At 35.9% G+C, this 21,969-nt stretch overlaps 1 protein-coding gene and 1 long non-coding RNA gene across 2 annotated transcripts in view; one reads left to right on the forward strand and one right to left on the reverse strand.

Moving 5' to 3' along the window:
* LOC149676640 (glypican-5-like) overlaps positions 1-21,969 on the reverse strand; it is a 99,367-nt gene that overhangs the window by 20,575 nt on the left and 56,823 nt on the right. The window contains exon 5 of the mRNA XM_089837697.1: positions 6,618-6,946. Coding sequence (XP_089693823.1) covers positions 6,618-6,946 — 329 coding nt within the window. The remainder of the gene's footprint in view (positions 1-6,617; positions 6,947-21,969) is intronic.
* On the forward strand, positions 6,942-10,679 carry LOC149676642 (uncharacterized). The gene is made up of 3 exons (XR_016366504.1): positions 6,942-8,531; positions 8,594-8,660; positions 8,729-10,679. It is a non-coding gene; the product is annotated as an uncharacterized LOC149676642 (long non-coding RNA).

The following is a 21,969-nucleotide window of genomic DNA, read 5'->3' on the forward strand; positions in this document are numbered from 1 at the left end:
GGTCCGAGGACCTTAATAAGCTCTTATATTTATTATTTTAATGTTTATGACCTAACAATAATATAAAAAATAATAAACAAGCAATGCCCAAAAAAGGACGCTTGTATAAAAACCGTCAAGTGTAGAAAATATTGGTAAAAACATCTCGAGTGTAAACTAAATTTGTCACCCAACAATTCTCAAGTCAAATTCCATGCACCCTATCTCTATGGTGCAAAATTTACGTTATTTTCTCACGTGAGGTGACGTATTTTAAAGGGGGAGGCAACCTTTGTCATACTGTCAATTTCACCTGTCCCTTGGAAAAATAGGTATAGAATAAGTTGGTTAACTTCGACAACGATGCAAAGTCAGTCTGACTTTAGTTATTTTGGCATTTTCAACTTCCAATATAAGCTGACAGTCGCCGAAAACTTGGTTGGGGGGAACGGTTGTAATAAGATTTATTATTGCAGAACCAAAGCAAACGTCGCCGGCAACTTGCCATAAACTACCAAATGACGCTATGGTAAGGCAATGACAACTGCAATATAACTTAAAAACAATCATACGCTAAGCCCCAAGTAGTATTTTCCGCTGTCTACTACAAAAATAAGTTTTATTATTATTTATTACTTATGGAATATTTTGTTACACTTTCCCTTTAAATTCCAGTAAAATTAAAGGGTTAGTTACCCCCTGATAAATATAATTACCAAAAATAATTTGGTACGATTAACAATAATAATTACCCGACGCAATTTAGTATTAAAGTGAGGGGTAAGTTAGTTTTATCTTTATCAGATGGTCTTAGCCAATGAGAGAGCGGCTAAAATTAAAACTAAAGTTTCATTTTCAGGAAATTATGTGAATTGAATCAAGTTGGGGGAGAGTGGGGTGGTTTCGTTATAATTTCGCAACAATATAATAATAAAAGGCATCTTATAAATTTAAAATTCAGAAGGGTGCAAAAATTCAGAGGAGTTGGAAAACTTTGCCCCTTTATTTCTATGTACATCTATAGAAACTATAGTTAATTTATGGCAACTATCCGATCCCTCAACATTTAAAAGGATAAGCGCGCGAGCAAAAATTCCGGGGAGTCGGAAAATTGCCTAAAAATATCACTTTTATCTCTATATCTAGAGAACCTATAGTTAATTTATTGCAACTATCCGAGCCCTCAACATTCAAAAGAGTAAGAGCGCGCAAAAATTCCAAGGGGTCGGAAAATAGTCCAAAATTTTACATTTCTAGAGTCTATACTCTATAGCTATAGTTAATTTATGGCAACTATCCTTGCCCTCCATGAGAGGTTTAAAATTCTGAAACAATAAACTATATTCTACAATAACCTCGTAAATTCTCCCATAACCCGTTGCCCCCCCCCCCCGGTTTTAGTTAAAATATATAATATAGCAATTAAGTTGGACTAAATTACAAAACTCTACGAAAAGTGTTAATTTTAAAGTGACACTTTGCAATAAGTAAAACAAAAGGGGTTATGTTATTCCGCTTGGTTCAGTTAATACGTTACTAAGTGAATCAAGGACTCAAGGTTAAGCCAACGCTGTAACACTTGGCTTAATTGTAAAGACCGTTCAGGGGGAAAGTTCAATATTTGGAAAGTTATAAAAGACACGCCATGGATATCTTTAAGCTTGGGTGACTTTTCTGCCCTAAAATTAACAGTGAAAAGGAGGGTAGGGTGCTCTGCTTGGATTGAAGGAAGGGTCTTTACTCTTTTAGTTGTTATGGAAACGGAGCTACCAGTATAGACTTGGGCTCAATTATTATTCGATCTGAGAAGCAAGGCGCTTTCAAAGAGAGAGAGCACCATTACTACGTAGCATTGATATGTCTTCCCAGTTTTGCACGTGCTACAGTATAAACTTTGGCGGTAAATAGCGGGCAGGCAGAGACTCAGAAGTAAGTAGCACGTGGTTTTAGCGCGCCAACAATATTCGATCTGGTTGGTTGGTAAACTTGGGTATTACAAGGTCGAGTTCGAATAAGTTTTGATTTTTGTTTTAAAATGAAAATAAAACAAAACTTTAAAAGAAATAAAGTTAATTGCGTTGATTAGCACGATTTAATTAATTAACTCAGTGCTGGTTCCGAAATAACATAAGCAAGCGTGCTTCTATTATTGTTGAAATTAAATAAAAACTGAAGTGGAAGTTCGAACAAGACTTGTCTGTAAAAGTCGCGCGCGACAACGTGATACTCACGCTTTTTGGCGGGAAAGATCTAGCGGGAAAGCAAGCAGCACGTGTCCGTATAGAAACAGGATTTTCTTTCTGCACTGGGGCTACACTCATCCGCTCTCAGCGCACTCTAAGTGCCTTAAGAAGAAGAAGGTTACGTACCAACTCGAACGTACAAGTATACACGCGATCGGGTAACTTTTAATTCAATTATCAGGGCAGGGACGATTTCTCGAGTACCTAAACAACCTGACAGTGTAACCAAAGGCGGGATGGAGACATCCAGCGTGACACGGACAGTGTCAAGTAGCGTAGGAAACAATTTTCACCACGCTCCAATGAACTGAGACGATGGTCGCGAGGCATTGAGTGGGTATACTCGCACGACTAGGGGTTAGGGTTAACGCGGTGGCGGGGTTTAAATTTGGAACAAATTCGAACGAGACTCAAGAGTGACGAAAAAAAAATGACAAAATGGGGCTCGAATTTGAAGGGTTCCCTTCGACGGACAAATCATCCGTTTGAGTAAACGAACGACTTGTCGAAAACGTTATACGCTAAGATTAAAATTCCAATGATGGGGTCGAGCCTCGAGGTAAAACCATTTCAAAAATTATCAAGCCTTTTTTCCTCCCCAACTTATTTGAGATTGAAATATGTTCTATTCTAAAGAAGGGAGGAAATTAGGCCTATTTTTCGTCTAAAAGCTTCTTCTCCCCTCTAAATACCAGAAGTATATAATACTTCCCTTCGTGAGAAGTGTACCAACCACTAAATCGAACCACAAACGAGATAAATAGTTCCCTCATCATTAATCTATTAACACTGCTTAACTATTTTCCAAAGCGCATGCGCTTGTGGATTTTTGTCCCACTCAAGACAATCAAGGTTTGTTGGCTAATTTGATTGCTGAGGATCAAACAGTTATAGAATTCGCCCCTAGCACGGTGAGATGCCCATCTGAATTAAGTTTTATGAGCGGGAGACCAGACAAAAAGGGGAGGGGTCAGCCTGGGAAGAATCATGTTACATAACTAAAGTATTAAAAAGATAAAGAGTGTCACACTTCTTCAATTACTCCCTTCTGCCCGTATACGTAATCATTAAAAACATCTGACCAATTTATTCTTTTGGTAATTATGGCTAAAAGTCCTATTTTAGATCACTTTCAACTGCTCTTGAATGAATGCGAGTAAGTTAACTTAATTCGGTAAAGGTTTCGTTTAGTTTTTTTATTTTTTGGTGTGTTTCTTTATAAACCCAAGATCTGAACCGTCTGGAATCTAATTAAGGTTTAAATTTATGTTCGCCAAAAGCAAAGCCAATCATCGGGGAGGCTTCCCTAAGCCTTGGCTGTTAGTATTTTCTTACCCTTTTAGAAAATGGTTAGGCTTAAGAAACTGCAGCAGAAGAAAAAAAAAACCAACAAAAGATCTTCCTTGTCTTTCAGCTCTTAACTCATTAATTAAAAACGCTGCGACTCTCCGTATCTCCCTAGACTATAACATACAAGTAACATACTTGCTGCACACCACGCACCATTTTTCTAAAGGCGTTGTCACACCATCATGGTCTTTTAAACTATGTCTAAAGAAACACTCTACTAGCTTTAAAAGAAAAGATGTCCGCCCGTCCTACTCCTACAACATAAAATACCAAAAAGCGATATCTAGTTTATTAGGGAGAAGTTATAAAATACAAAGGGGGGGGGACGTAAAAGGAGGCCGGGCTATTTCGCCTCTCCTCAATCGGAAAATATGACTGTAATTTTCGTCATTCGCGTCGCCCCGCTGACGTGAGTTTTCAAGAACCAGTGAGATGCTGGTCGTAATTTAGAGGCGGGGATTAACTCCGGACCTACTATACGTTTGGACTGGAGATAATGCTAGAAATGTGGATGAATGAATTTATACCTTCTCCCTAGTAAACTAGATATCGCTTCTTGGTATAATGTTACGATGGTTAAAGCTTTGGTTAAGGTTAGCCCTTTCCTTTAAACAACGAAAACTAGTTCGGGAATTAAATTTGGAACTGAACGAGCGGAGTAATACATGTCTGATGCCGGCTTAAGTTGTTCCCCCGGAACTATTTTTTTTGTGTGTGTGTCTTTTCTTTTAAAAAGACTTCATTATTCTTGTCACAACTCAGGTTGACAATATCCATTACCACCCTTCAGCCCACCACCTTCCAACGTTTCCTATGTATATAATCAGTAACTTTGAGTTGGCAAAGGCTTAAGAAATTAATATTTTTTTTTATTCCTCCCTTTCTTTATGGATTATAATTCCTTTGTTTTGGAGCGAGACTTTAAAACGATTAAAAGCAAGGTACGCGCGCTTACTATTTGTTGTTTTTCTTTTCCTAATTAATTTTAATTAAAATTAACGAAGGGGATTGTTGAAAAACCAAATTAAAGGTTTTTTCTTTTTAAATTTCAACCACTTCAACATTAATTATTTTTTGCTGTATGAGGTGGATTATTTTAGTCATTGTTGAAAGGGAATATGACCTTTCAAAAGGATAAGGGAAGTCATGTGATTTATATATAAAATTAGAAATTAGATATAACTTAAGTGACTCCAATTAAATTTGATTAGTAACTAGAATTAGTAATAATTTAAATACATTGTATTATTTTACTGAGAAATATATTACGTTAGTTATGACGAGAACAAAAACAAGTTGGGTTAAAAAAAAGAGCGTTTAACCTGACGTAATGTTACACAGTTTCAGTTCTTGCCCATTGGCCTTATTCCTATTCACCGCCACGGGCGGAGGGTCTGAAAACTACTCACGTAGACTGGGTAACTTACGGAGGTTCACAAAACCATCAACCACCACCACTTCTGCTACCACTACAACGATCTCGATTACATAATCCACCCAAATTTCATTACTAAGCCTTGCTAAAAACATCCTCCACCACGACGACTACTACTACTACTACTACTACTACTACAACGACTACTACTACTAAAACGATCTCGATCACATAACCCACCTCAATTTCATTACTAAGCATTGCCAACAACATCCACCACCACTACCACGACCACGACTACAACTACTACAGCAATCTCAATCACATAACCCACCCCAATTTCATAAAACAATAAGGAATTTATTAATCTGAAGCGAAAACACGGCGGCAAAAAAGAAATATCCAAATTGAATTTTCACCCGCTTTAATCTAATAAATTCCATTCCGTTTTTCTCTCTCTGTCTCTCCGAGTTATGGCAAACGAATAATTCTTTTCCAACCGAAAAAACATTCATAATTGCGTTATAGGGTAGGGGGGGTCCGAAATTTTTTATCATTCAATAGTGTAATAACCTTTAAAGACAATACGACCTTCGTCAGCTGGAATAAAAAGTGCCAACCTTGCGAGTTAGGCTTAACCATGGTTCCTACCATAATTCCCAAAGAAAGAAAGAAATCACCCTAATTTCCCTGATATTCTTCCCAGGTCTTCCCTGTTCTTATAAACCCTGAGTAAAAACAAGCCAACCTTGCACGTTAGGCTTAACCATGGTTCGTACCATAATTTTAAAAGAAATGAAAAAGCACCCTAATTTCCCTGATATTCCCAGATCTTCCTATGAACCCTGAGTAAAAAAGCCTTGTGATTAATTATAATTACTTTCCTTCGCTTCATCTTAATTGGTGCTTATTAGAAGATCGTAACTAGCCAAGGCTTAGCGAGGGCGGGAGTATTCATTTTTTAGGACACGCAAAAGTTTCTAATACTAATACTGCAGGAGGAGGAATCTAGACTCAACGGATAAAGGAAGTGAACACTTGTTTTTCATTAGCATCCATATCCGTAGCTAAGCCTACATTCGTTGTTGCCAAGCTACACACGTGACTACGGGGGTTGCTGATGCGCTGTCTCTCGTTTTAAATTAAGTCTGGTGGTACTAGTGACCCTCATGTTTTAAATTGGGGTAAAATATTTTTTCAAGGTTTTTTATTATTATTTTGTTGACTCGTCTCTGACAATGGTGCTTACTAGAAGTAACTCGGGATTTACCTTTAAATTGAGATAAGTATTAAGTAGGCCGACAAGTACAATGAAAGATTAATTGTAGAGAAACCAAGGCACAGGGGCCGAGGGGGTCTCTTCTGAGTAGCTAGAGGCAATGCCAGATGGAGCCAGAGAAACGTTCACTACATATGGTAGGCTAGCCAACTAGCACTGCCTCTAGGGGCGCTTCTTAATGGACCCCCTACACCCTGCAAAGTTCTCTTCACCCATGTCAATAATGGAATAATCTATTAATTTTTGAAGCATAAATGGCGAATTAAGTTTTAAATTTTTGTGGCCAAGGCTTATGATCTAGATCGGTTTGATTTTCATCTACCCAAGACTGGCAAGCGTTATTATTTTCAACTAAATCTTAATAACTTAATTAAAATGAACCAGTACTTACTCCGCAAACTCGTGTCCATTCCAACACTGGTCACTCCTGGTAGAGAGATGGTCAACGCTACAAAGTTTATCGGCTAACGTGGCGAAAAAGGACTTTGATTCCGATAATTTTCGGGCGAAACTTTGTAACCGTTGTATGAGCGGTTCTTCCCCAGCTGCTCGGGCGTTTTTAACCTTTGAACTCTGAATAGCCGATGAGCCTTCTTGCGTCTCTGACGTCGTACTAGTATCATTGGACGTTTTTTCGTCGCTTTTATGAACAACACTGGACTTCAAAGCGGACGTCACGTCACGGGCTTCCCTTCTTGGATGACCACAAGCCAATTTAACCTAAAAATAAAGAAAGAAAGACAATTTAATTAATCATAAGCATTATTCCAACATAAAATATCGACCCTTTTCACTGGACGTCGGCCTTTAAGCACCGTCTGTCCATTTAGGCAACCCTACACAGTCCATCGACTTTATTTACTACCAGTCATTCTGGTCAAACAAGGCTCAAGAAGGATTAACTAACAGTCAGGGAGAGTGTCCAAATGACCAAGAGGGGGGGGCGTCCCCCAGTAATAGCGGAACGCCACGAGCAATAAATATACGGAAGATTCAGCGTCAAGAGAACCCCATGGTCTCAGTTGATTTAAGCCATACTGGGAAATACGGTCTAACACCTTTACTCTCAAATAAACGCGATTAAATAGGGTCCCCTGTCCCCTATACGTGTACAAGGTTGAAATTGGTCAACAGGTCAAATTAAAACTTAAAATACTTGACACGTTTTCAAGTAGCTGCTTTAATAAAACACCTTAAGGCGTAAACAAAAATTCCTAAACGTTTTCGACAATGAAATGAATCATTGGGTATGAACTAATTGAAAGTGAAAGCTAAGTTTGTTAAAAAAAAATTAACAATAGAACAATTGTAATAATTGTAACAATTACACCCATCTCATTGTTTCGAGTTTTTTTATTATTTCTTTTTCTTCTACTGAAGTGAAAACAAATCGAAAACTATTATTTGGAGAACTTAAAAGTGTGTTAAACTAAATCATTAAGTTAAGTATATTATCATACAATAAAATTAGTCTAAAAAACAACCGTCTTCAAAAGGTCAAGAAACCCTTGAAATAAGTTTCGTAAAAAAAACCGTAGTAACTTTTTGTTTCAAACATATTCATGGCTAAGCCTAACGTTACATTACGTAACTCATCTGAAGTAAAATTCCAGCAAACCACATCCACAAGTACAAGTAAGTACATGTCATCACGTTTCATTCTAAGTGGACATTGCAAAAGAAAATCGCAATTTTTTCGGGTAGGGTGGGTCCCATCATAGTTAAGCGGCAAAAACGGGGTTAGAATGGACCTTCGGCATTTACCAAGGCTTAAGAGAACCACGCGCCAGTAAAAATGATAGAATCCATAAGGATGTGAAAGGATTTTCCAAGCGATCTAACCCCTAACGAGGTTGCAATAATATGTCGCCAAGGCACACGCAGAACCAGGGGGACCCAAAGTAATGACCAAAGGATTTGAAAGAAAGTAAAGAGAGAGAGAAGAGAGCAAAAAGCACATTTTAGGCTTAGGAAACCCAACCATAACTTGCCATTTTAACAAAAAGACTGACGAAAGGATTTAAGCCTTGGTCATTTCAAATATTAGTTAGGCTTAAGGGAGCTGGACAAATTAGGTATATAACAACCTCATCAACCAACCAACTTACACCACTGTTCTCTTAGAAGATAACGTAAGGCCATTTAGTAACGCCGCACGTCACAGAACAGTACTGTTAAAGGCGGGAGGTATCCCTGTCAACCCAAGTACAAATTGACAATTAGTAGGTGTCGGAACTTCGGAAGGAAACACACTCGTCTTGTTTTAAAAGCCATTTTCGTTTCAGGCCACAAAATATTAAATTGGGTAATTAGCGACCGGGCGTCGTGTGTTGCTATTCGGTTTTAATTCAATGATTTATATTGCAGAAACGTTTTCAAAGTTTAACTAAGGCGAGGTGGTATTTTAAACGTTGTCGAAAATTTTGACTTAATGGTAGTAATTTTATATCCATTCCTATTTTAACAAATAGGGTGTTAATATTGATGAAAATACACTCTTAGCATATTGGAAATCGGCTCAAGGTGTTAACCCTAATTCTTCAAGTGACACGAAAGACTTTTTGCATTCCCTCTCGCCTTCAAATTCAAACAATATAGACTAAACATTTAGTGGACTGGTAAAGCCCCGGCCATCTTTGTCTACATACCCTCCCTTCGGATGTTCCGTCAAGCAGACGACACCCATACCGCGCGCCCTCTTTTGAAAAACAAATGGGTCTATTTGATATTTCAAATTCCCTAATTTTGTAAAATTTTTACGCTGACCCTTGTCAACCCCCTCGACAAAGAGGAAATGTCAATTAAATAGCTCGTTAAGTTCTTCTGTTCATTCAAGATCTCACTTCCGAAATGTTAAATCCTGTAAAATAACACACTTTCTTTAAAGTGTCCTCTCCACTCCGCGGCACAACAACTTGGAATATTATAGGAAACAAAGACACATCTTTGTTATACATTACATTATATTATATTATATTATATAAATTAGAACATTCATTCAAACATTTTGTAAAAGAAGGAGTCAAACACTAAATCAAAACAATAAACGCGAGAGAATGTTGTTTGTCTGTCAAATCTGTCGACCGAGGCTTAAGAAAAGTAATATGTCATGGCTCTAAAGTCATTATATTATTTATAAATACAGGGTGTTTCTTATAAGTTTGCCATAAATTAAGGGGGATGTTCTTTGGGTGCACGATTTTGAGTCGAAAATGTAACTACTATCTCCATTTTGTTTGCCCTAAGGGGCACTGCTTTCGAGTTATGATTTGATATGTGTTTTAGGGATGACCCCTTAGTTAAATTACAAATCATTGTCTTAATCAGTTTCTTAATTAAATTTAAGGGGTCATCCGTAAAATACTCTGGATGCAATCTTAACCCGTTAACAGTGGTCCTATCATAGAAGATACATTTTCGACTCAAAATCGGTTTCCCAAAGAACATCCCCCTTAATTTATGATTGGCAGACTTATCATAAACACCCTGTATATATCTATATATCAAATACTACAAATCATTTTTTTTTTTTTTAAATCTGAATATATAATGGTATTTTAGCAATTGATTTCCATATTAACCTTTTAATAAATCAAAAATTCAAAGATATCCCAGAATAGAAACGGACGCTTTTGGTTCTCTTGAATTCAACCCGCCCATTTAACAAAACGGAATAGAGACCCAAAAAAACAAGAAATATTCCTAAAATATCGAAAAATCAATCAATAAATCCATTTTTTTCCTCCTCAAGACGTTAACCAAATAACAAAGTACCTACATATTAATTATTTAAATAAACCAAACCATCTTAATATATATATATATATTAAATCAATAAAGGCAGAATATTTTAAACGATATAGAAAAATCGCAAGTACAGTGAAATATTTTCCATATAAAGTATAAAACCATACCAAATTTTCTACCACCAAACAAGCTGTGTTAAGAATTTTTGCGCTTGATGTTAGCGCGTCGTTTATTATGTTAATCAAGTGCTAAGCTGTTGCCAAAAACTTTTTGGCTTATGTCCACCACCATAGCTAAAAAGAGGCATGACGGGTCCACTAAACTAAACCGAATTAAGTTAAACAAAGTTACGGTCAAGTTACACGACACATAATACTCCACCTTATCACTGTATTCAGTTTGTAACATGGATGGGAACACTCAACACACGTGATATTTGTTGGAAGTTGAGTTTTTGTCAAAACTTTACCCCCTGTATTACACACCAAAGGTTTATGTCCGTCCTAACGACCCAAACCACCAAAGTTAGGGTGTAACAAACCCTTTTCTCTCTTAGAACGCGAGTCGCGCCTTTGGTGCGTCTTTATCAGCTTTAGGGTTCTGTGTTATCGATTATGAATTAAGGTTGGATACAAGATTTATATATATATATATGTGTAGCAAAAATCAGTAACAAGGGGTTGTATTGTAATATCTCCCATCCTTTATGAAAAATAAATAAATAAAAATAAACAGAAAAAAACGTAAAAAAAAACCCAAAAAACGTTGGTTGGAAATCACACACACACACTGCCATGAGACTTGACTCGAGATTATAATTCGTTTTTTCAAAAAATAATAATATAATATCGTTCAAAAATAAGTTGAATTTCGATTGGGATTGCTTTAAATTCCTGGGGGTGTATATATAGTTTGCAGGCTAAGAGGTATAATACCATTTTCACAAGGAGTAGTACAGGGCTACTTTGAGAACAATATTGCAGACTACTTTGTCCTAAAAGTAGCCTGGAATCCTTGCAGGGAGCCCAGCAAAATATAGGATTTTATAGGAGAAAAAAATGTGTTTTTATAATAAAATATAGGACTAAAAATGCTATTTTGGCTTAAACTATATGGGAAAATCTAAAAAGTAACAAATTGGATTTTACTTTGAAAATAGGAACTTAATTAAAATATAAAAAATCCTGAGCAAACTCCGCAATTTCAGTGTCTACCTAGTCAAATGTTATCTCGATAAAAGAGCAAAACTTTGATAAATTTTATGTTAAACTATACGAAAACTGGGACTAAGTCAAAAATATAGGATATTATAGGACCTTTCATGAAATTATAGGAAAATATAGGACAGGTTCAAAAATATAGGATTTTATAGGAATAATAGGACAGCTGGGCTCCCTGAATTATTTCTTTAAGTCCGCTCACTTAACTATACAAACAAACATAAGAATAAAGTTAGTAAAGGAACGCAACCCTTTTAAGCCTGCCTAAGTAACCCACTCAAATCCAGGAGAGAGTGAAAAAAATTCATTCAAAAATACAAAATTAGGCATACATATTTTTTCGAGGATATATATTAAAAAAAAAAAAATTCAAAAGCGGTGGCACACACACAAAAAAAGAATACTTTTGTACTGTAAAACTCACGGTATGTATGTATTATTATGACCGGGCCTGGCAATGGTGCCTTGGGCTAAACTCAAACCAATTCCTACAACAAGCCCTAGCATGTCCGTTCCCTATTTTACCTGAATCTACCTTATACCTTTCAAAATAATAATAAAAAAAAAAATTCCCACCCAAGCGATTCCTTTCCCTACAAATACCTGCGGGTGAGTTTATCGCCACCTTAAAGATGATAGTAGTGGCAATGAATGTTATTTAGTAATACGGTGGAAAGTAGTAAGGTGCCATTAGTGTACGGGCTCGTTCCTCAAACCTGTCTGACCCGAGTATGGCCTCAACAATTTCGTTTTCTGGTCTTTCTCTCTCTCTCTCCCTTTTCTAGCTGCTGCTATAGGTAGGTTTGGTATGATCGCCTTTTTAAGGCAAGTTAGGAGGCTATTCCACGTTTCTTCAAAGGAATTCCGGACATTCCAAAGTGGTCACCCCTCCCCGACTCTCAACTTCGTGGCCATGCCATGCCATACCATGGAGGAACTGACTGGCTACCTACCTCATGGTCTGTACTAGAAAAGAGATGTAGTCATCAGAAAAGAAATAGCTAGGTAGGTTGGTTGGTGCGGAGGAACAAGAACTCTTAGCTACCTCTTTAAGGATTAGGACTAAATTGTTACGCGAGATATATTTTTAAGCCTTGGCAGCAACTAAAAGGGGTTGAAAGTTACGATATAAGTTTATAAGATATGTTCCTTCCATAAGTATGACACTACCTATACTTCGTAATGTTAGAGACTTTCAGCTCGAGCTAGTTCTAGCAAAACGACAAGCGAGAATTGACAACACTCGGTTGCTATTGCAGTCCATTTTCCTATTTAGTCTGCAGCCGTTGACAGCGCCCCAGTCACCAGGGCGAATCTATGACTACCACCTACGTCACTGCATGAGAAGCTCTCAATCATCAGTGACAAACTTATCGAACATACCTTATGAACTTATGGTTACGACTGAAAGTTAGTATATTGTAATGTTTCCGGGGGGAAATTTTGTTTTCAAAGTTACTTAAGTATTTTAGCGTAGTTTATACTTTATTATAGTGGACGTTCCGAAGTTTGTCTTTTTATTACGATTGTTTTTAAATTCTTAATTACTCGATAACTAATTGATGTATCCACGGGATACCGTTGGAAATAGGACCATGTTATTTATCTGTCACACCCTGAAAGTATTTCCCTGTTATCTTTTAAATTACCAGAGTTCTGGTGGCGTCAGATGCAATTTCCCTGACTTTACCAGGTTTTCCCTGACCTTTTTCTACGATTTTTACTGACTTTAAAGGCCCAATTATTATTGTTCTATAAATAATAAGAGATGATACAAGTAAACAATATAGTTTAAATCGCATTTCATGAATGATTGAACGTAAAACATTGCGATTTAAGCGAGTGTCTGGTCAAACGTGATCTAGGCATTGCTAAAACGGCGTTTAAAACTATTAACCACCTGGGGATGGTCGAACCGCGGATATTTTAACCACTTTAATCAAATTCCTTGACGTCGTTGAAATCCTTAAAATTCCCTCACCTTTTAAGCCCATTTTGAAATTCCCAGGTATTCCTTGACCTGTGGCAAAAGCTGCTCATCTAAATTCCAACCATCGGTAGTCTAAAAAATTTTAATCTTATTCCCACCCTGCCAATGGAACCAATTAGAGGTTATTAGCATACCTTCCAAAAAGAAAAGGCTAAGGCTGTAATTTGTTATGATTTATGAATTTTCTTCGCCCCCCCCCAAAAAAAGGTAAAATAAAAAATGGTTTCATATTTCTTCGTTGCAAGGTGCTAATCTTGTACCCAGGTAAGTTTCTAGTTATTTTCTAACAGGAGTAATTTGTTTCCTTCGGAAATATTAGGGACCAACAACAACTATACATATATACAGTATATATATTATACGCCACATACCACTGGATGGTAGGGTCATTTTTCCAGACCATTGAATGCTGGGAAGGGAGTTTAAAAATATAAGAAAGAAAGGAAGAAAGAAAGAAGGAGAAGAAGAGAATCCTCATCCAAAGATCATTACTCATTTGAGGATGCCCTGCCCTAGTGCTGCAATGGAACAGAATGGAACTGAGCTTAGCCATCCTGATTCAAGACATGGTTCATACCAAATTTTCAGAAGTAGAAAAAATAATAATAATTCACCATTTCGGAATAGACCATTCCTGGAATTACTTATAGGGGAGTTGCTTCTTGGGCGCAAGGGAGTGTGAATACCCCAATGGTGACCGACCTCGCCCCTTTTGTGTTGGTTTCTCCTCACGACATTAATGTAATGGCCTATTTCCTATTTTTTTTTTTTTTTTCATCTCAGTTTAATTTAAAGGTTGTTCTGATTTTCCGAAACATAAATAAAATTTCTCTTGATTTTTCTACATAATTAAAGATTAATGCCCATGATATTTCTTTTACTCTAAAAACGAATAGACCCATTCGATTATTACATGAAGAGAAACAAACTTCCAGGGGCAAGCCGACATTCTGAACAATTTCCCCTCACGCCACAAAACGTCACTAGAGGGCAGCCCAAGCTTACTGCATGTGAGAGGCTAGCAAACCAGGTCATGCCTCTAGCGATGTCTCCTGGCGCGAGGGAAGCTTGTTTCTCTTTATGTAATATTCGAATTGGTCTATTTCCATGAAATTCCCAGGTCTTCCTTCTTTTCCACGTTGTTACGAACCATGTCTAAGGGAACTCTTAGAAGATCTTTTTCGGTTTTCAAGAGAAATTCCTTTTCAGTAGCGAAAAGAACGGTAGAGAACTTTCACCTTGTATTCTTTTGTCGAAATGGCAACGCGTAGCGTACAACTCGGAATCGCTTTGGCGGGTGTGAAAGGGGTGTAAAGTAAATCCCCCGCCCCCCACCTTTTGAGTTCAAACTGATTTTAGATCAGGGGTTTCCTCACCCTAACCTCCTACATACAACCTTTAATCTCTTCTCTAGAATTCTTCACGATCCTTGCCTGAAGTCAGGGTGAAGATTCAGTAAGTTTCAAATATAAAGGTTTTTGGAGCCAAGGTGTTGTATGTTTGGGGTGTGGGTGTTATTTGAAATTTTGAATAGTGGACGAGAGGTTGGGGGGGGGGGTTTATGATACTTGGAGAAATTACTCTATCGAATGCCTAGAAGATTTATTTCTATTATAAATTAGCTTAAAAAAAGAAGGTTATGACTTGTTAAATATTTGGGGTGTAATTGTTTGGAAGTTTCAAACCCCATCCATATACAGGGTGTTTCTGATAAGTCTGGCATAAATTAAGGGGGATGTAGTTCTTTGGGTGCACGATTTTAAGTCAAAAATGTAACTTCTATCTCCATTTTGATTGCTCTAATAATTTCATTGACATATAGCAATAGTACTTGAAGCCCTAGAGCCATGAAACTTAGAGTAATTACTCTACAAAACATCTTCTTTCACATGGTACCTTCAATTTTCATCTATCGACATTAGAACCAAAGTTATTTCAAAATTACGAAGTTACGACCATATTGCCCAAAAAATCTTAAAAATCCCTTAGTGTCATTTGAGAATGACTTTCAGTAGGGTTTGAACCCTTGTAAGAAATATATATATATAGAAATTTTTTTCTCTACTTCTCTTCCATTATTCGCCTTTAAAAAGAAAATACCATTCGCAACTGCGATGAATTGGAGCGGAATCCAATGCGTTGGAACGTTTTGGTGACACTCGCACTTGTCACTGGACATTCCTTAAAAGCTTAGGGGGGCGCTCCCCTTTTAGTCAATTGGAATTTGCAGTTAAGAAGAAAACTATACTGCAGGGAGAATCAATGCTATAAAATCCTTTCCCGGACTGCCCATTCTTTCTTCTTTTTTTCCAGGGACTCGGGGAAAACCCGGGACCTTTTACTACTACTACTACTTCTTCTTATTGTCAAAAACAAAACGGGAGTTTTTCTAGCAATGAATTATTCTCGAATTTGAATAGAACCTTTTGAAAGGGAGATGGGGCGGCGGACTTGACTCAGGGTTAAACCGGAACATCCGGGCTGTATGTGAAGTTTATACAAAGACGTTAGATATGGCTTCCACTCCACCAAAGTCCAGCTTCGTTTGAAGTCATATTTAACGTCCTTGTTCTCAACATGCCCAATCCAAGAAACGATATCTAGTTTATTAGGGAGAAGGTATAAGATGCCTTAGTATTTGCGCGCCATAGTCCCAGTCCCCCTTTCAAAATACAAGGGGGGACGTAAAAGGAGGCCGGGCTATTTCGCCTCTCCTCAGAGTGGGAAAATACGTAATTTTCGTCATTCGCGTCGAGCTGAGGTGAGTTTTCAAGAACCCATGAGATGCTGGTTGTAATTTAGAGGCGGGAATTAACTACGGACCTACGTTTGGACTGGAGATAAAGATGGAAACGTGGCGAATTTATACCTTCTCCATAGTAAACTAGATGGTCAAACGTCACCCTCGATAGAAAGGTCTATCTATTAGAATCAAGTTTGTACCCACCTTGATTAAATCAGAATTAATAATCACAATTAAATTAATTACGTATCCCAAAAACCTTCGTTAAGAAACTAAATATTAATAAAAAATATATTACTATCCTACACCTCAATAAGATAACAAAATGAGGCGCTACAAAATAATAGTGATTTTTGAGGAAAGGAGAGAGAGATAGAGAATTAAGAGCAAGATTTAATACCAAAACCACGTATTTACAACGTTTTAATTAAGGGAAGATACGTGGTATTGGGTGTTAGGTTAATTCGCACGCGAGATGGGATGAGGATGAGAAGAAAAAGGGTGCCTCAAACGCCCGAAATATTTCAGCGGTCAATTTTCTCACGGATGTTACGCGCATTCGGGGTCAAGGAGAAAGCGATTTCATTATATGAATTGAAAAGCTCAAACTCTTCCCCCCCCACACACCTTCCAGCCCCCCCATTCTCTCATAACATTAATGGAATTTCATTTTGTTAACAAAAAAAATAAATTATTTTTAAGTGTGAAGATTTCAAATTGCGTGAAAAAGGTCTATTATTATTAATTTTTTTTTTTTTTTTTTTTTTTAGTTTTGGTGTTTGGACTTGCGTTTAAACCTTAGTGGGGATGTTATTTAAAACGCGATGGTTTTCATAATTGGAGGTATTATTCTGTGGAATGTCTAGGTTCTAGTGGTACCTTCAAATTTAATTTAGGTATAATAGAAATAAAGTTGTGTAATTTAATTTAAATTCAAAGTATAGTTTCAAAAACAAAAAAAATATTTTGAAATTATTTTTGTCACTTTGTTTAAGCGATTGGATGGGCGGTTATTAAAACCGCGATGGTTTTGATACTTGGAGCTGTTACTCTATGGAATGTCTAGTTTCTAGTGGTACCTTCAAATTTAATTTTAGTATAATAGAAATAAAGTTGTGTAATTTAATTTAAATTCAAAGTATAGTTTCAAAAACAAAAAAAATATTTTGAAATTATTTTTGTCACTTTGTTTAAGCGATTGGATGGGCGGTTATTAAAACCGCGATGGTTTTGATACTTGGAGCTGTTACTCTATGGAATGTCTAGTTTCTAGTGGTACCTTCAAATTTAATTTTAGTATAATAGAAATAAAGTTGTGTAATTTAATTTAAATTCAAAGTATAGTTTCAAAAAAAAAATATTTTGAAATTATTTTTGTCACTTTGTTTAAGCGATTGGATGGGCGGTTATTAAAACCGCGATGGTTTTGATACTTGGAGGTATTACTCTACGGAATGTCTAGTTTCTAGTGGTACCTTCAAATTAAATTTAAGTATAATAGAAATAAAGTTATGAAAATTCCAAGTCAGGGGTCAAAAATCCAATTTGAAAAATATATTAATTTAATTTTGTAACTTTGTTCAAGCGATTGGATGGACGGTTATTAAAACCGCGATACTTTTGATACTTGGAGCTATTACTCTACGGAATGTCTAGTTTCTAGTGGTACCTTCAAATTTATTCTAAGTGTGATAACAATTAACTTATGGTCATTTAAAGTAAGGGATAATATAGTCTCTCCATTTTAATTTCTGAACGCTGTCTTGATACTCGATGCTAAATACTCTACCGAATGACTACAGTTTCTAAGGCGAGCTTCAATTTTTATAAAAGGACACCTGGAACCAAACTTAAATTAAACTTACAAGCGGTTAAAGAAGATTGGATAAAAAAGAAAATAAATATATTATAAATTATGTACGCGTATTTATTTTTAAATTTAAATAGTCATGATTTCGAATAAAATTAAGCATCCCCAACCCTTACCTATTTACATCGGGTAAATTTACACCTGCCCAAAAAAGGGTTGAAACTAACACAGCCATAACTAAATAATACACGCACCACGTCCATTAAATATTCAATAAAACACACTGCATTATTTACATAAAACTAAAAAGAAGTTAAAATTGATAATATACAGAGTTTCCAGACATGGAGGCTTGATACCATTTACACTATAGGAGACCAGGCTACTTGGCGGTCAAAGTGCAGTACTTACCAAGTAGCCTAACCTCATGCAGTGTAAATGGTATCAATCCTCCATGTCTGGATATAAGACGACACCAGCTGCTCTATGTTATCCTGCTATATATTGTAATACACCCAAAGGTAAGTTTCTGTCATTACCCTTATAGGGTTTATAAGATCCACCTGACAATTTCAAATATTTAGTTTCCCAAAATTTCAATAATACATAGATATCAAAACGGAATAGAGAGCTTTCAGATGGGATAGTAGTACGTCACACCCTCCAAAGTCTTACGGCTGTTCTGGTAGCCATATTGGGTGGTCTCAGCTTTATTCCTGCTTTAAACCCACCAATATGGCAGCGTAAAATATGTCACGAGACTCAGCTCCTCCTCCAAAATGAAAGCTCTCTATATTCTGTTTAAACTTGATCCCAAATTGGAGCTAAAACAATTTTTTTTTTCTTTAAACCGAAATAAATTCTAAACAAGTTATTTTCCATTGAGATTCCATCTTGGCAATCCTCATCTCATCTTGGTTAGTGATGTCTGGCTACTCCAGACATAAAAAACCTTCAAGAGAAAAAACACCCCAAATCATAATAAAAAAAATAAATTATCAAGTTTAAATAAAAAGATTCATCCCTAACTGGTTTTTTTCTTCTTTAAAACTCGCGAAAAACAAGTTTCAACCCACGGTTCTCCCAGAGATTTAGTCAACTACTGACTAAATATCCCAGTAAAGACGTTGATGAACACGGTTGGTTGAAGTTGAACACCCTGTAGTTCACCCCCTCCTTTATAGCACCACTGTACAGACAGACTGGGTGGGTATTATTTAAACTTTTAAAATGTAAACTTTGATGAAATTCAAAGAAAAATCGACAGAAATGTGCCAGACGTTAAAATGTTTTATGTGAACATCTGGAAAATGTTTCAGTTAGTTCCTTCTTTTACAAGTTTTTAAAAAAAATGTTACCGATGTTAATCTCCCACACCTCAAATTTCAATTAAATATGTGCGCAATTAAATTTAATTTTTAAATTTCAAAGGTCTGATTTCAAACTCCAAATTTCAGTTAAAAAATTCATATTTTTAAATTAAAAAATGCGATTTCGAGCTCCAGATTTAAATAAAAAAATGTTCAATTTAATTTCAAGATCAATATTTAAATTAAATTAAAAATAAAAATTATTTCGAGTCCCAAAATTTCAATTAAACAAGTCAAGACCTTCATCCAACAAAATTACGATTAAAAAAAACTAATTAATCTTAAGACTCTAAAGTCTAGATATTAATCTGACACTACACATTTATATAATTAAAAACAAAACTTAAATTACCATTTAAAACAAATAACCAGTCTTTAGATTTATCTATCACCATTAAGAAAATTTTTACAGTTACATTAAAAATATATGATATAAAACAACACCTGTTATACGGACGGACCCCTGAAGGAAAATACCTGAAAAAAATTCTACAGGGTGTTTCTGATAAGTCTGGATGGCATGAATTAAGAGACGGTGTTCTTTGGGAAATCAATTTTGAGTCGAAAATGTTCTATACTTCTATCTCCATTTTGTTTGCCCTAAGGGACACAGTTTTCGAGTTATGATTTGAGTGTTTAGGGAATGACCCCTTAATTAATTAAATTAGAAATCATGGTCTTAATCAGTTTCTTAACTAAATTTAAGGGGTCATCCGTAAAATACTCCTCCAATCATAACTCGAAAACAGTGTCCCTTAGGGGCGGACTCAAAATGGAGATAACATTTTCGACTCAAAATCGTACACCCAAAGAACATCCCCCTTAATTTAAGCATGCAGACTTATCAGAAACACCCTGTACAACCGGGGAGGGGGGCTATGGTATTTACGTGAATTCCACACGGAAAGATCCCGCAAAAAACCCCAAAATAATAAAATTACACAGTTACACTGACAAACCTGATAAAAACCCTCTAAAATAATCCACTTCAATTCACACCATGTACACGTATGTATGTATTTAATTATTATTGGCACTTTAGTAATTTCATACTTAACTTTTCAACCTTGAAATAAAGTCCTATTACGAAACATCATTCGAAATATCCCATTTAATAAAGGTTAAACTATACAAGCAGTTATAACCCTAATCACGTATATCCCTTCTTTATTTCCCCCTATTAAACTTAATTAACACGTTAAAAGCGGACAGATTTCGTAATAGAGATAATATACGAAAAGACAAGTGACAATTTAACTTAACACCGGCATTTATAATTGAGTTAAGGTTAATATAAGATTCCTAGTATTGTCAAGTTAAATTGGTATTTTTTTTTCTTCTTCTCATCCTTAGAACATTACATCTCATCTAGTTATTTGTTGAACCGATCCTGTTCCCCAGTAAGGAATTGGCAGTCAACGTTATTTTTCTATAGAGAATAATACGTTGGTGCCATTTCCCTGTAAATAAATTCGTTTTAATGAAGGTCTTTTTATTATAAATTCGTGATCTAGTCAATTGATGGATCGTCTCCTGAATTATGCAGTATTGGCAGATACCGCGTTTAACTCTATAATGGATCTATGGACGGATAACAAACGATGTCATTACTCTAAACACACGGATATACGCTTCACGTATTTAACAACTCATTTACATATTATTATACCTTAATTAGTATATTATTGATTCAAATATAATTTAAAAAAATATTACCATTAAGACATATGATTAATCAAGCGCCTAGTTCGGATGTTTTAAACTATATATTATGTTTCCCATGAGTTACTATCACTAATAATATCAATTAGATAATATTTCATGGTCAATATTCCATGACTTTCTCATGTACCGTAAAATTTAATCAACTCCCAACTACCAAGGTTATAAACAGAATAAATATTAGTTTTAAAATGTACTATTATTTAATTCCCATATTCCACGAATTTCCTGGTATTTCCCATGAGTTATTAAATATCATTCCATAGATACTAAGTTACCCCCTCCATAAAAATATAGAAATTTCCATGAAATTTAGGGCAAATACGCAAAATAATTAGAAAAAAATGTAAGAATTAAAACACTTCCACGAATTTCATGGCATTTTCCATGAGTTATTAAATAATATTCCATCATTCCATAGATACTAAGATACCCCACAAATAGAAATATTAAAATTTCCATGAAATTTTGGGCAAATTCGCAAAATTATTTTTTAAAAAAATTAAAATTTCATGGAAATTTTTTTCATCTACATTATTTACATAAACACTGCCTTTACCCCAAAATAAAATTACTGTACAATTTGTACAGTTACCCATAATTACAAATAAAAACCCCCTGATCGCAGCTTCGATGACCTTTGACCTATTCTCACGTTTGACACAGCGATATAATTTTACACTGGATATATACACATCCAATACATACAACATACATACATACTACACCTATTAAGGGTGTGTATGTGTATATTATAAAAATCCCGATCCAAATTTTTGGGGGTCGTATTTCCCCATGATGCACCACCATTCCGGTATGAGGGAAACATAGACCAATGATGCGCCATACCGGAGTTAACCTATTGACCTTAGCTTTCTCACGGAAGTTTTTTTTAGAGGACCATGTCAACCAGCTAGTACTGGGCCCACCCGAAAACCTTAAAAAAAAAAAAAAAATCAACTAGACCCTAGTGTGGTACTCCACCCCAATACGGATTTTTTTTTAACTTAACACCACTTGAAAAGAACGCGCTGTCTTTGAGGATTCGTCTAGACGCTAGACGTTTTGGAATTTTGCGCGTCCAATTCTTTTTATTAGGTTTTGCTCTTAGATAGGTAACTCTACTTCTTCAAAAATGTGC

The sequence above is a fragment of the Phalangium opilio genome, unplaced genomic scaffold, assembly GCF_054372755.1.
Source record: "Phalangium opilio isolate 3A_F unplaced genomic scaffold, DU_Popi_V2 ptg000045l_1, whole genome shotgun sequence".
In the NCBI taxonomy this organism is placed as follows: Eukaryota; Metazoa; Arthropoda; class Arachnida; order Opiliones; family Phalangiidae; genus Phalangium; species Phalangium opilio.